Below are 12,602 nucleotides of genomic sequence, written 5' to 3' on the forward strand. Positions count from 1 at the left end.
GGCTTTGTTCTTTGGACTGTGAAAGTAACAGCTCTGTGAAGGTAAAACTAATCAGAGCTGTAGGACCTTGGGTGGTATCCGTATGCTGAGGGGCTGAGACCCAACAGGGCTCATTGCTGATGTAGGTCTGGAGCAATGGGGCAAGCAATGCTGTCATTTCTCCATCTGCTGCTTCAGCCAGAGCAAGGGGTGGATGCTCGAGCCCCCACTGCCACATCCCCCTGCAGCCTCAGAGGGCCCCCAAGATACCAAGGGGCACCATACCCAGCTGATACCCCCCATTCTCTCCCTGCAGCTTCCCAGGGTGCCCTGCTTCCCCATCTCCTCAGCTGCCGGGGTCACCCCCTAGGCCCCTACCCAGCTGGGACCAGCCCCCAAGGGAGAGGGAGCACACGCACACTTACCTTCCTTACGCCACCTTAAGAAGGTATGACCGCCCCCCCACTCCCCCGCCCGGTGGGTGACGGATGGGAATCCCGGCGAAAGGCAGCGAGGACTCCGTGCCCGGGACCAATGGGGACGAGGGGCGTGGAATAGCTGTCACAGCCGATTTAAAGAGACAACACCCTCCGCCCGCGCCGCACCCCCCATTCCTAGTCAGCTGATGAGGCCTGAGCCTGGGTTCATCTGCCGGGCATCCTGAGCTGCTCTCTTCCTGGGGGCGCATGGAGGAGCCGCTGGAGATGCCGCCTGGGGAGGAGAGCAAGGTGAGCCTGGGACCCCGGCCCCACGGCGGGGTCGGGGTCCTGCATTCCCCACCCGGAAGGGGCAGTACCCTGCTGCCCCCCATGGTGCCCTGGGTCGGGCATCGCCCTGCACCCCCTCCCCGTGGGTGCCCCTATATCTAACCCTCTTCTCTTCCCCAGCCTTGCTCAGTCTCGGAGGAGCTCGTCACTGAGCCCTCCTTGCAGGTTGAGATCTCAGACGCAGTCAGCGAACGGGACAAGGTGAAATTCACTGTCCAGACCAAGGTGAGGGGGAGTATAGGGTGAGGGGATTGGAAAGACAGGGTGGAAGGGGTCCTTTATGGGGGGTCTCCCACCATAGGGCTCTGAGGTTTGGGGGGTCTCTGGGGAATGTCTGCCCCCTGAGGTTTGGGGGTCCTTGGCTTGGGTGTCCCCATTTGGGGTGGTCTCTGACAGATCCAGATATCGAAGGGGATTCTGGGGGTCCCAGGTTTGGAGTGTCTCATCCCCTGCCCCCTGTTGCAGAGCTCCCTGCCCCACTTCACCCGCCCAGCGCTCTCCGTGGTCCGGCAGCATGAGGACTTTGTTTGGCTGCACGACACCTTCTCTGAAAATGATGACTACGCCGGCATCATTGTAAGTGGGAGTGGAGGGGATGAGGGGGACCAGGGGGGACATTGTAAAGGGTGAGAGGAGATATAGGGATCATGATAAGGAGGGCATCTGGAGGGGCATCATGTCAGGTTCTGGTGTCCACAACTCAAGAAGGCCATTGCTAAATTGGGTTCAGAGAAGAGTCATGAGAATGGTTAAAGGACTGGAAAACATGCTGTGATAGTGGGGAACTCCAAGAGCTCAATCTGCTCAGTTTAACCAAGAGATGGTTAATTGGTGTCTTGCTCTCAGTCTGCAAATAAAGGTCTAACAAGATCCATGGGCTGGAAGTTGAAGCCAGACAACTTCAGACTGGAAATAGGGTGCAAATTTGTACCAGTGGGGGGAATGAACCAATGGAGCAATTTACCAAGAGCTGTGGTAGATTCTCCATCACTGGACATTTTTCAGTCAAGACTGGATGTTTTTCTAGTCTGCTCTAATTCACAGCAGCAGAAGATTCACATGGCTGTGATGTAGCTGTGGTGCACATAACATTAACTTCCATCCTGAATAGTCCCTTGCAAGTCTTCTTCCTTCAGCAAGAGTCAGCATGGGAGGATTTAGGCTTCTTAAATCCTTCAAAATTGCATCTTCCAACCTCATTTGTGATTGGTCTCATGCTCTACTTTCTTTGATCTCAGGTCTGTTAAGCTTCTGTAAAAACACCTTCTTCTCCATGTGATGACCACACCATTGCAGTCTTCTTCTCAGAGGATGCAAGGTTGCAACTTGCCGGGGTCGTCTAAGTATCTCTTTGTTTGTGACAAAATCAAACCAGTGGGTGTTTTGACACTGACAACTGCTTAGTTTCCTTTCCTCACCTGTTTTTCATGGCCATGTTTCTGCTCCATACAACAGAGTTCTCATCACTACCACATTGAACACTTGTATCTTAGTTGTCACACGGACATCCTGCCACCCAGAGTCACAGGTGCTGGAACTAGGAGTGCTAGGGGTGCTGTCGCACCCCCTGGCTGGAAGTGGTTTCATTCTATACAGGGTTTATAGTTTGGTTCAGTGGCTCTCAGCACCCCCACTCTACAAATTGTTCCAGCACCCCTGCCGGAGGCCTTTGAAGACACCGAAATGCCATGTATGGAAAACCAATCCAATGTGACTTCTTTGGATATAGAGCCTCGTACTGTCAAGTGGTTACTCAGATAGATAAACCTATTCACCCACTCAATGTCATTGCTGTCTACATGCATCATTTGCAGGTCATTCATTTCTGTTTTGTAGGAGGCCTGCATAGCTTTGGTTTGATCACCATTGACCCTAAATCCCAGAGATTCTGCTGTTTTTCTCAGCTCTCCCAGCATTAGCTGTAGTTGGCCAATAATCTCTCCAAGTAAGGCAGTAATATCAGCATGCTAAAGATAACGTAAAGATTAATCTCTCCATTTCACGTCTCCTACTTTGGCCACAGTCAGTTTTATCGTCAGATACTCTTTTAGAACATTAGATTATGTAGGTGAGAGAACATATCACTAGTGTACCCCTGATTCTACTGAAAACCAGTCTGTAATACAACCACTGACCTTCACACAGCTAAATGTACCATGGTACAGTTCCTCCACCAGGCACACTAAGGGTATGTCTTCACTTAAATTGCTACAGTGGCATCACGTCCTATACTGATGAGAGGACTTCTCCTATTGGCATAGGTAATCCACCTCCCTGAGATGCAGTAGCTAGGTTCAAACCCTGCAGCTAAGCAGGAGGTTAGTCTAGATGGCCCTTGTGGTTCTTTCTAACCCTATGATTCTATGATCTAGTGCTGGCTACACTGGGGGGGGGGGTAGGTTGCCATAGCTACTTCTCTCAGGGGTGTGGATCTTTCACCCCCAAGTCTTCAGGCACCCCATCCTGGCATAGAAGTGTTCACAGTGGAGTCAAAAGCAGCTGGCGAGTCTTTACATGCAGTGTTAACGTCCTTTTGTTGTTTTTCAGTAACATCTCACAGAGCACAGATAGCTGGATTGTAGTTCAACCTGGGCAGAAACCACACAGGTTGTCTCTCATGTTTGGGGTGAGACAGTATTTCAGCTGGCTCAGTAATGCGATGGTAAACATCTTCTCTGGGACTGACAGCAGCGTTATTCCCTGCTAATCTGAGCAAGCTGATCACTCTTATTGGAAAAAAGGGGAGGATTCAGGCTCCTTTCCAGTCTTCTGGAATGTGACCGGGTTCCCAAGCTATTCAGACAACTGAATTCAATCCGGGCCTCCACTCTTTAGCAGTTCTAATTAAATATGGTCAAAACCAGGTGCTTTATCATGTCATAACTGTTTGACCGCAAGCATCATTTCCTCTAAGGTCACCTGCCCATTTTCTCTTGGGTTAATTTTTGGTTTACATCTTGGCGGTGAATCAACTCAAAAAATGCTCCCACCAACTTTTAAGTGGTGCACTGATATCCTGGCAGTATTCTCCATTTTTGTCCTTAACTGGCAGAAGCTGAGAGAATGGACATCCCGTGGGGACCTTCAAAATCTCAAATACACCTTTCTGGTCACGTCTTACAGAGGCTTCCTCAATGTGCTGTGCCAAACTGTTCCACCATTGATTATGATCATTGCAACAGGTCCTCTTGACTCCTCAGTCAAGACATTTCTTTCCCTCTATTGCCCATTTCTTTCTCCCTTCACTGACTTTACTCTAACCTTCCAGTGCATCCATTCTGCACAGCACCTCTTTTTTTCTGTCTCAAAATTTGATGGTATCATCTGTAATCCAGTGTTGCTATTCATTCTCCTTAGTCCAAGTGGTTCTCCAGCAATCTTGGTGATAGTGTAACACCAACAGACCCCGGTCATCATCGAACCTGGGACCTCTGAAGCTTAGTGCATGAGTCTCTACTGCAAGAGCTAAAAGCCACATGGCTCTTAGCTGAGGCTGTGGAGCAAACTCATTAATCTCTCTCTCTCTAAGTCAGGGGTTCTCAAACGGGGGATCAGGACCCCTCAGGGGGTTGCGAGGTTATTACATGGGGGGTCATGAGCTGTCAGCCCCCACCCCAGACCCCACTTTGCCTCCAGCATTTATAATGGTGTTAAATATATTAAAAAGTGTTTTTAATTTCTAAGGGGGGTCGCACTCAGAGGCTTGCTGTGTGAAAGGGGTCACCAGGACCAGGGGTGGCTCTAGGAATTGCGCCGCCCCAAGCACGGCGGCACGCCGCGGGGGGCGCTCTGGCGGTCGCCGGTCCCGCGGCTCCGGTGGACCTCCTGCAGACGTGCCTGTGGAGGGTCCGCTGGTCCCGCGGCTCCGGTGGACCTCCCGCAGGCACGCCTGCGGATGCTCCACCGAAGCCGCGGGGCCAACGGACCCTCTGCAGGCATGCCTGCGGGAGGTCCACCGGAGCCGCCTGCCGCCCTCCCGCGGCACGCCGCCCCAAGCGCGCGCTTGGCGCACTGGGGTCTGGAGCCGGCCCTGACCAGGACGCAAGTTTGGGAATCACTGCTCTAAGTGGTCTTGGTGCCACTACATGGGACAGAACATCACACCCAGGAGGTGTATTGGTTACAATAGCATCTTAAAATAAAGTCCACTCTTCCCCTGCACTAGACAGCTGGTCATCCAGTGTCAAGTACTCCTTGGAAATCACCACCACTTACCTATCAGAGATCGCTTCATTATGAAGCTTATCAACCCTGAAGCATTTCAATGCAGTGGTTGCCCCTCTGTGGAACTGTATGAAGTGGAACATCGTTGTTGCTATTAGGTGTCAATGCTCATACGCAACCAGGAGTTAATTCCAGGCAGCCCTATGGCCTGTGTTATCCAGGCGGATTAGATGATCACTGCGCCCCCGATCAGTGAATCTGTGAATTGTAAGGGCATGGAGCTTGGGGTGCAGGGGGAGACACAGGATCACTGTAAGGGGGGCAGGGGTGTGTGGAAAAGGAAGAGTGTTTCTAGAGGAGGGGGATCCTTTAGCTATTGACATCCTGCCCCTAATGGACCCCACCAATGGCCCTGCCCTAGCCCGAGGCATCATCCTCCAACAGGACATCCGAGCCCTTTGCCTTCCTGCTCTGAGACCTCTCCCCATCCCATAGCTACTGGCCGTGAATCCTTTCTCAGCCCCTCCAGCTCCACCTCCCAGCCTCCCTCGTCCCAACCATTAGCCCCCATCAGCTTCACTCCCCTCCTCCAACTGTGAGGCCCCCTCAGCTCTGCCCTTTCACCCCCATGTCTCAACCATTAGCCCCCATCAGCTCCACCCTCACCCCTGGCCTGCCCTGCTCCTCCCTTTCCCCCCAGCCTGCCCCACAGCTAGTGTCAGGGGGCCATGGGGGCCTGGGGTCACAGAGGTTTGGGAGGCAGAAGGAGGGGTTCAGAGCTAATATTTCTCCTGGTTCTTCCCCCACCACCTTTGGCTCAGATCCCCCCTGCACCCCCCAGGCCTGACTTTGAGGCATCGCGGGAGAAGCTGCAGCGTCTTGGGGAGGGGAACAGCACCCTGACGCGGGAGGAGTTTGCCAAGATGAAGCAGGAGCTGGAGGGGTGAGTGACACCAGGGGAGGGCAGAGGTTGACCTCAATGCCCCAGTGTGGCACTAGGGGGTGCTGTGCCATGGGGGCAGTACAGGCGATCAGCGAGAGCTGATACAGAGGGGTTAGTCCCACTGTCCCTGCAGATGCTCACCCGCCTGTCTCCCGCAGCGAGTACCTGGCCATCTTCAAAAAGACGGTGGCAATGCACGAGGTGTTCCTGCAGCGCCTGGCAGCCCATCCCGTCCTGCGCCGGGACCACAACTTCTATGTCTTCCTGGAATACGACCAAGATGTGAGCCCCCCAGCACCCCTCCCCTGAGCCTCCCACCCCTGACTGAGCCCCCTGACCCCCCCACCCACCTGAGGCGCCCTCTGATCCTCCTGGCCTCCTGAAATGCCTGCCCCAGCCCCCCAGCTCTCCTCTCCCCTGCTGAACCCCCCACCTCCTCCCCACTGAACTACCCCCCACTACCAGCCTTCTCCACTGCTGAGCTTCAACTCCCCCTCTCCCTGCTGAGCTGCTTGTCTCCCTGGCACAGGCCTCTGGTACCCAATTTGAGGCCATACCCGTCTCTGCTGGCTCCCACCAACAAGGGGGGGCATGTCGGAGATTGCCCCCCACAACATGAGGAGCACAGGGCCTGGAAGAAGCCAGGGAGGTGAGGGGGGCACCTCCTTCTCCCCCCACTGCCCTGCCCCCCTCTCCCTTCCAACCCTGTCCTGTACAGATCCCTCCCCTAATGCTCATATTATCTCTGGCTGTGGGCAGCTTCTGTGCTGGGCTGGGAGGGATGTGAGGTGCAGAGGGTCCTGGGGGGGGTCCTCTCCCCCCCCCACCTGGCACTCCCTCTCCTTGCAGCTCAGTGTGCGTGGCAAGAACCGCAAGGAGCTCCTGGGCGGCTTCTTCCGGAACATCGTCAAGTCAGCTGATGAGGTGCTCATCACCGGGGTGTCGGGGCTGAAGGTGAGCCAGGACCCACTGCATGTGGGGGTGTGTGTGAACCCCCGTGGGGAGCAGGGAAAGCGTGTGTGCCTCCATCAGATTCCATCTCCCCAGAAATCCATGGGCCCTGCACAGACCCCCTAGTGACAATCAGGACCAATGCCTGTCCTGCAGCTCTGGGTGCCTTCAGTGCTCTGCTGCTGTGGCTCACGGTCCGGCTACCACCATGCAGGTCACACCCTGGCTTCCACCCCCAGTGACCCCAGCACCCTCTCCCCCATCCTGACTTTCCCCCAAACAGTCCTGCACTGGCCAGCCCTCTCCTGCAACACTCACAGAAGCAAGGAAGTTCGTTGTTCCTTCAGAGGGGCAATCCAGGGCTGCACACTGACTTCGCTGGGGTTTGACAAATGCTCTTACGGCAGTCCCAGCACCGAACTGGTGGATAGTAAAATACGTTTAGTGAAGGCAAAGGCAGAGGTTTAAATGGTACCCGTAGGAGGAGTAAAGATAAACGGTTCCACCTGTGCTTCTAAGACTGACACTTCACTTCATCCAGTTACAACCCTTCCCTGAGCAGGGTCCTAACCTAAACTCAGTTCCTGGGGACTGGAGGACCCAGCGGCCTGTGATTTCAAGTGCTCTGGCCCCTTGAATCCTTCCTCGTTACACTTTTATAATACAGCAATACTAGCTACAAGCAGTTGCTTGTTGCTGAGCATTTGCGGTTCAGATCCCCTGTCTATATAGCTAAGAGGCCTCTCCCCGGCCCGCTGGGCTGCTGGTTTTGTTCAACTTTGGACGCAGAGATTCCTTCGTTGTCTCTGCCTGATGACCAGTCAGCCGAGCAAATACACGTTCCTTTGCCTAGGACAGACTGGGCTTATGCGCTGCTTGCCAAACCCATCTGAAGAACATCAGTCTACTGCCTACTTCCAACTCTTTGTACACACCCGGGCCCTACATCATACTGGAATATTAATGAGCGGGCAGTTAGTTTTCCAGTGATATCTCATGATATCACCGTGTTAGGTGTAGTGAGTGTGTCGGGCCTGATAGGAGTGGCTGACGGAGTAGCAAATCACCAACGGGGCTCTGTCACACAGCCCCACCCCCCCAAGCCCCAGTGTGGAGAGTAACCTGGCCTGCACAGCTCACCACAGTACCACAGAGAGTGGCACGGCATGCACCTATCTGTTTCCCCACCCCCCCAGCACTCAGTGGAGAGTGGCACAGCCCGCACAGATTCCTCCCCTTGCAGCAGTGACCATGTTAGCACTTAGCCCAGCCCACATAGATTGCCCCCCCCACGACCCGTGCAAGGACCACATGGCACACACACGGGCTTGAGGGGCTGCATGGTGTGTGCCGATCCCCCTCCCCTGTTATGGGTGGGGTGGGGTGTGGGGCACCCCATGGCTCTCTGGCTCCCTGTCACCCCCTGCAGGAGGTGGACGAGTTCTTTGAGCACGAGCGGACGTTCCTGCTGGAGTACCACACCCGGGTGCGCGACACCTGCCTCAAGGCCGACCGTGCCATGCGCTCCCACAAGAGTACGTGAGGGGCGGGATTCTCTCTCTCCGGTCCCTCCCCTACAGCCCCCTCTGGTACCAGGATCACCCTCCTGCCCCACCCTGGCCCCTGGCCCTGCCCCTTTCAGGAGCGTCTCCCCTGGGGAGCTTCCTGGTGGTTGGGGCACTTGTGGGTGGGGACCCCCTGGGGTGCTTACCACCAGGGATCTCCTGGTGAGTGGCAGCTGCCTAGGAGCTGGCCCCTATCTGGAGACAGTGGGGGAGCCCTTCGGGGTCAGAGGGGCAGGGTGGTGGAGGCTCTGGGGAGGGGAACCCCATTGGGCTCCAGGAGGTGGGTATGAGGCAGGGACTCCTGATTTGGTGGCGGGGGAGTCCCTAGGCTAATGGGGTACATCCCCTGCCCTGATGGCTGCCCCCCAATACAGGCCTGGCAGAGGACTATATCCCCATCTCGGTGGCACTGGGCAGCCTGGGCACACAGGAAGTCCGCCAGCTCCAGACGTGAGTATTGAGGTGCAGGGAAGGGGCTCCCTACAGGCCCCCAGAACTGCTTGCTGTGGGGAGCTGTGTTGGGGAAAGAGGCATTGGGACTGGGGCTTGAATAATCCCCACCAAGCTGGGAGTGGGGGGCTGCTATAAGGTGTGCCCTCCCCTAGCATGCACTCTGCTCCCCCCCCTGCAATGACCCCAGTTGGGCACCAGGGGGCACTTCCATGCCCAGCCTAGGGTGCCAGATGGAGATTAGATGCTGGGGCGAGAGTGGTGAGGTGGGAGGCATTTTGGGGGTGGGGAAGGCAGCCCAGTGTGGTGGTGACAGGGCCCTGTGGATAGTTTGGCACTGATGGATAGGGGATGGGGGGGCACTTCCTGGTGTGGCGGTAGAGTTCTGGGGGGAAGGAGGGACCTCAGACAGAGCTGGGGGATGGGTGCTGTCTGGTGGGGGGTCAGGACACAGGGGACTCTGAAGGGGATGAGGTGCTGTCTGGTGGGGGGGATGCAATATCCGGGGGCCCTAATGTTGGGGAAGGGTGTAGGGGCATTAGGGGGCTGGTGGTATTGGGGAGGGGTGCAATGGGTAGGTTACTGTGGGGGAAGTACCAGGGGGGGTCACTGATGAGTCTCCCCTTCACTCCCCAGGAGCTTCCTGAAATTGGCTGAACTCTTTGAACGGCTGCGGGTGAGTGAGGGCTCCTCCCTGCCCCCCACCCCCAAGGGGTCTCTCCCCATCCCCTACTCTACCATGGACCCCCTCTGCTCTGGGGCTTCTACCCCCCCCACACACTCTGCCACGATTCCTCATGCTCCAGACCCCCCCAATCTCCTGGTGTCCCCCACCTTCCCCTGAACCCCACAACCAGGATCAGCCGCACCCCACAGACTCTGCAGTGGGGAGGCAGGGCCTTCAGGGCCCCCATCCTGCACCTCCAGCCCCCTTCTCATGGGGTCTCCACCCCCACTTGCTAGCACCCCCTATGGCTGGATGTTGGGGACCTCTGAGGGGGTGACATTAGCTCAGAAGGATGGGGTGTAGAGGCTCAGGATTAACTGGGGGATTAACACACACCCCCCTTTGCTGATCACCCGCCCCCTTCTGTCCTCTCCTCCCCAGAAGTTGGAGGGCCGTGTGGCATCAGATGAGGATCTGAAACTGTCTGACCTGTTCAAGTACTACATGAGAGACTCACAGGCAGCCAAGGTACAGGCAGCACGGTGCAGAGATGCAGCCGCCTCTGGGGTGGGGCATGGAGATGTATAACTGTCTGTGTCCCCAGGATCTGCTGTACCGGCGCCTGCGGGCCCTGGCTGATTATGAGAATGCCAACAAGGCACTGGACAGAGCCCGCATGAGGAACAAGGAGGTGAAGCCGGCTGAGGCCCATCAGCAGCTGTGCTGTCACCGCTTTGAACAGCTATCAGCCTCCGCCAAGCAAGGTGAATACAGAAGGGCTAGGAGCCAGGGTTCTGTCCCTGTCTCTGGGAGGGGAAAGGGGGGGATGTCTAATGGGTTAGAGCAGGGGGCTAGGATACAGATCTCCTGGGTTCTCTCTCTCTTCCCATTTCTTTCTCTCCCCGGGCAGAACTGACTGATTTCAAGTCACGTCGAATCTCTGCATTTCGCAAGAACCTGATCGAGCTGGCGGAGCTGGAGCTGAAACATGCTAAGGTATCAGGGACCGTCAGAAATCTTACAACCCTGCCTGGGGTCCACCTACCTCCCTGCTAGCCCTTGGGAACCTCCCTACCCCAGCCTGAGTGTGGAGCTGCAGGAACTACCACTCCCCCCCACCCTCCAGAAACTCCTCCAACCCTGACTGAGAACCCCTGGGGATCCCTCCCCCACAACTACCTGTCTCCCCCACCAAACCTGAACTGGGACCCCTCAGAAGCTCCTATCTCTTTCTTACCCTCCTCACCCAGTGCATGGTCTGTCTCCCCATCCCCCAAGCCCCTGGGAAGCCCTGTGCCCCCCCCCCATGCTCTCTGCACCCGGGGGGATGGGACTGGAGGGTTCTCTGAACTCCCCCCAATCACCTGCATGCCCCCCCATCAGCACAGACCCTGTCCTCAGTTGCAATACCCAGGTGTTGCCTGCAGGGGGCAGCAGTGTAACACACTTGGGTCCTCATACAGGTTCAGTCTCTGCAATGCCACTCCCAGTTAGGCTGAGAGCCAGGACTCCTGGGTTCTGTCCCCAGCTGTGAGAGAGGTGTGGGGTGGATCATTGTAGGTTTTCTTGGGGTCCATTTCCTCTGGAGCATTGCACTGGGGGGAGGGGGTGTCCCCCTTTCTAACCCTCTCCCCTCTCTTCCAGGCCAGTAGCCTGCTGCTGCGGAACACCCTGATTGTGCTGAAGGGCGACGCCTGACACTGCCACCCAGCCCTGCACCTGGGGGAGGGGCCTCTCAGTACCTTGCTACAGAGACCCCCCCCAGTGCTACTCCCTCATAACCCAGCCCCATATATCCCTGCCCCTGCACCAACCCTGCTGGCATTCCAGCCCCCTCCATACCAGCTCTGCCAACTCTGGGGGCCCATCTGACTGTGGGGGCAGCCCCCCCAACTCCCATTAACTCCCTCCCCCTGGCCTCTCAGAGATGGCTGCAAGCAGAGTTCCTTTAGGCGGGGAGAGGGTTGGGAGCCAGGACTCCTGGGGTCTATCCCCAGCTCTGGAAGGACAATGAGGTAGAGTGGGTTAAAGCAGGAGGGCTTGGAGACAGTGAGCCCCTTCCCCTCTGTCCTCCACCCCCCACTACAGGAAGACCACATGTGGCAGAGGGCATGGGGGATGTTAAGGTGCATTCAAGTACATAAAAGGTTGTTTAAAGGAGAAAGGAGAAAAAATGTTGTCTTAACCTCTGAGCTAGGACAAGCAGCAATGGGCTCAAATTGCAGCAAGAGTGGTGTAGGTCGGACATTAGGAAAAACCTTCCTAACTGTCAGGGTGGTTAAGCACTACAATAAATTACCTAGGGAGGATTGTGGAATCTCCATCATGGGGGATTTTTAAGAGCATGTTAGACAAACACCTGTCAGGGATTTTCCTAGATACTATTTAGTCCTGCCTTGAGTGCAGGGGGCTGGATTAGATGACCTCTCACGCTCCCTTCCAGTCCTTTGATTTGGAGCTGTTCTAGCCCTGCACAAGAATCCAGGCTAGATACCATCTCCCAGCAACCACATGCAGGGGGGAGGGGCAGAGTGAGGGGAGGAAGGGGTGTGAGATTGGGGGGGGGGGGGAAGAGTGTGAAACTGCAGTAGGAAGACACGCATCTGCAGCCTGGTGGCCATCATCATTCAATTCTGTCCATCCACAGCTCTGTACCCCCAGCCCCAAACTCCCCCAATAAAGGCCCATTTTGTATCCATGCAGCCTCATTGTCAACCTCCCCCGCCTTTTCCAAACCTGCCCAGGCTCAGCCAGGGCCCAGCCCCCCCCAGCATCAAGACTCTCACTCCAGCCCTGCTTCCTCCCCTGCTGCTGCTGCTGGGACTTCCCTGTTTCAGAGGTTGCTCACCCTGACCCCCACCAGCCCCAGCTCCTGCATTGCTTGATCACAGCACCCTGAGCTGAGCACTCCTAGCAGAGCAGCTGTCCTAGCAGCCCCAGCTGGTGTGAACTCCCACATAGGGCCCTGCTGTGGGGTGGGGGAGGCTTGGCCTCCCCCAGCAGGGCCAACAGCTGCCCTAAGAGCTCTCCCCTCCCCATGTGAGGGAATACACCCCAGAAGGCAGGGAACCTGTTCAGGCCCCAGCTCCTGCTAAGGCTGTACATGGCATGACAGG

At 56.3% G+C, this 12,602-nt stretch overlaps 1 protein-coding gene across 1 annotated transcript; it reads left to right on the forward strand.

Annotated features, from left to right (window-relative positions):
* The first annotated feature begins 584 nt into the window (after positions 1–584).
* Positions 585–12,028, forward strand: SNX32 (sorting nexin 32). Its single transcript, XM_039481586.1, has 13 exons — positions 585–707; positions 867–971; positions 1,212–1,322; positions 5,732–5,853; positions 6,012–6,135; positions 6,703–6,807; positions 8,234–8,339; positions 8,744–8,819; positions 9,456–9,495; positions 9,928–10,014; positions 10,091–10,250; positions 10,397–10,482; positions 11,131–12,028. The coding sequence occupies exons 1-13, from the start codon at positions 666–668 to the stop codon at positions 11,182–11,184; spliced, it is 1,218 nt and encodes a 405-aa protein (XP_039337520.1). The 5' UTR covers positions 585–665; the 3' UTR covers positions 11,185–12,028.
* Positions 12,029–12,602: the final 574 nt, after the last annotated feature.

The sequence above is a fragment of the Mauremys reevesii genome, linkage group 7 (assembly GCF_016161935.1).
Source record: "Mauremys reevesii isolate NIE-2019 linkage group 7, ASM1616193v1, whole genome shotgun sequence".
In the NCBI taxonomy this organism is placed as follows: Eukaryota; Metazoa; Chordata; order Testudines; family Geoemydidae; genus Mauremys; species Mauremys reevesii.

Excerpts from the sequence above, each read along its gene's own strand:
- SNX32 (XM_039481586.1), top strand. The coding sequence starts at position 666 with ATGGAGGAGCCGCTGGAGATGCCGCCTGGGGAGGAGAGCAAG. Across the intron at positions 5,854-6,011 it reads ATGAAGCAGGAGCTGGAGGG|CGAGTACCTGGCCATCTTCA; the intron begins GTGAGTGACACC and ends TGTCTCCCGCAG. Across the intron at positions 8,820-9,455 it reads GAAGTCCGCCAGCTCCAGAC|GAGCTTCCTGAAATTGGCTG; the intron begins GTGAGTATTGAG and ends TTCACTCCCCAG.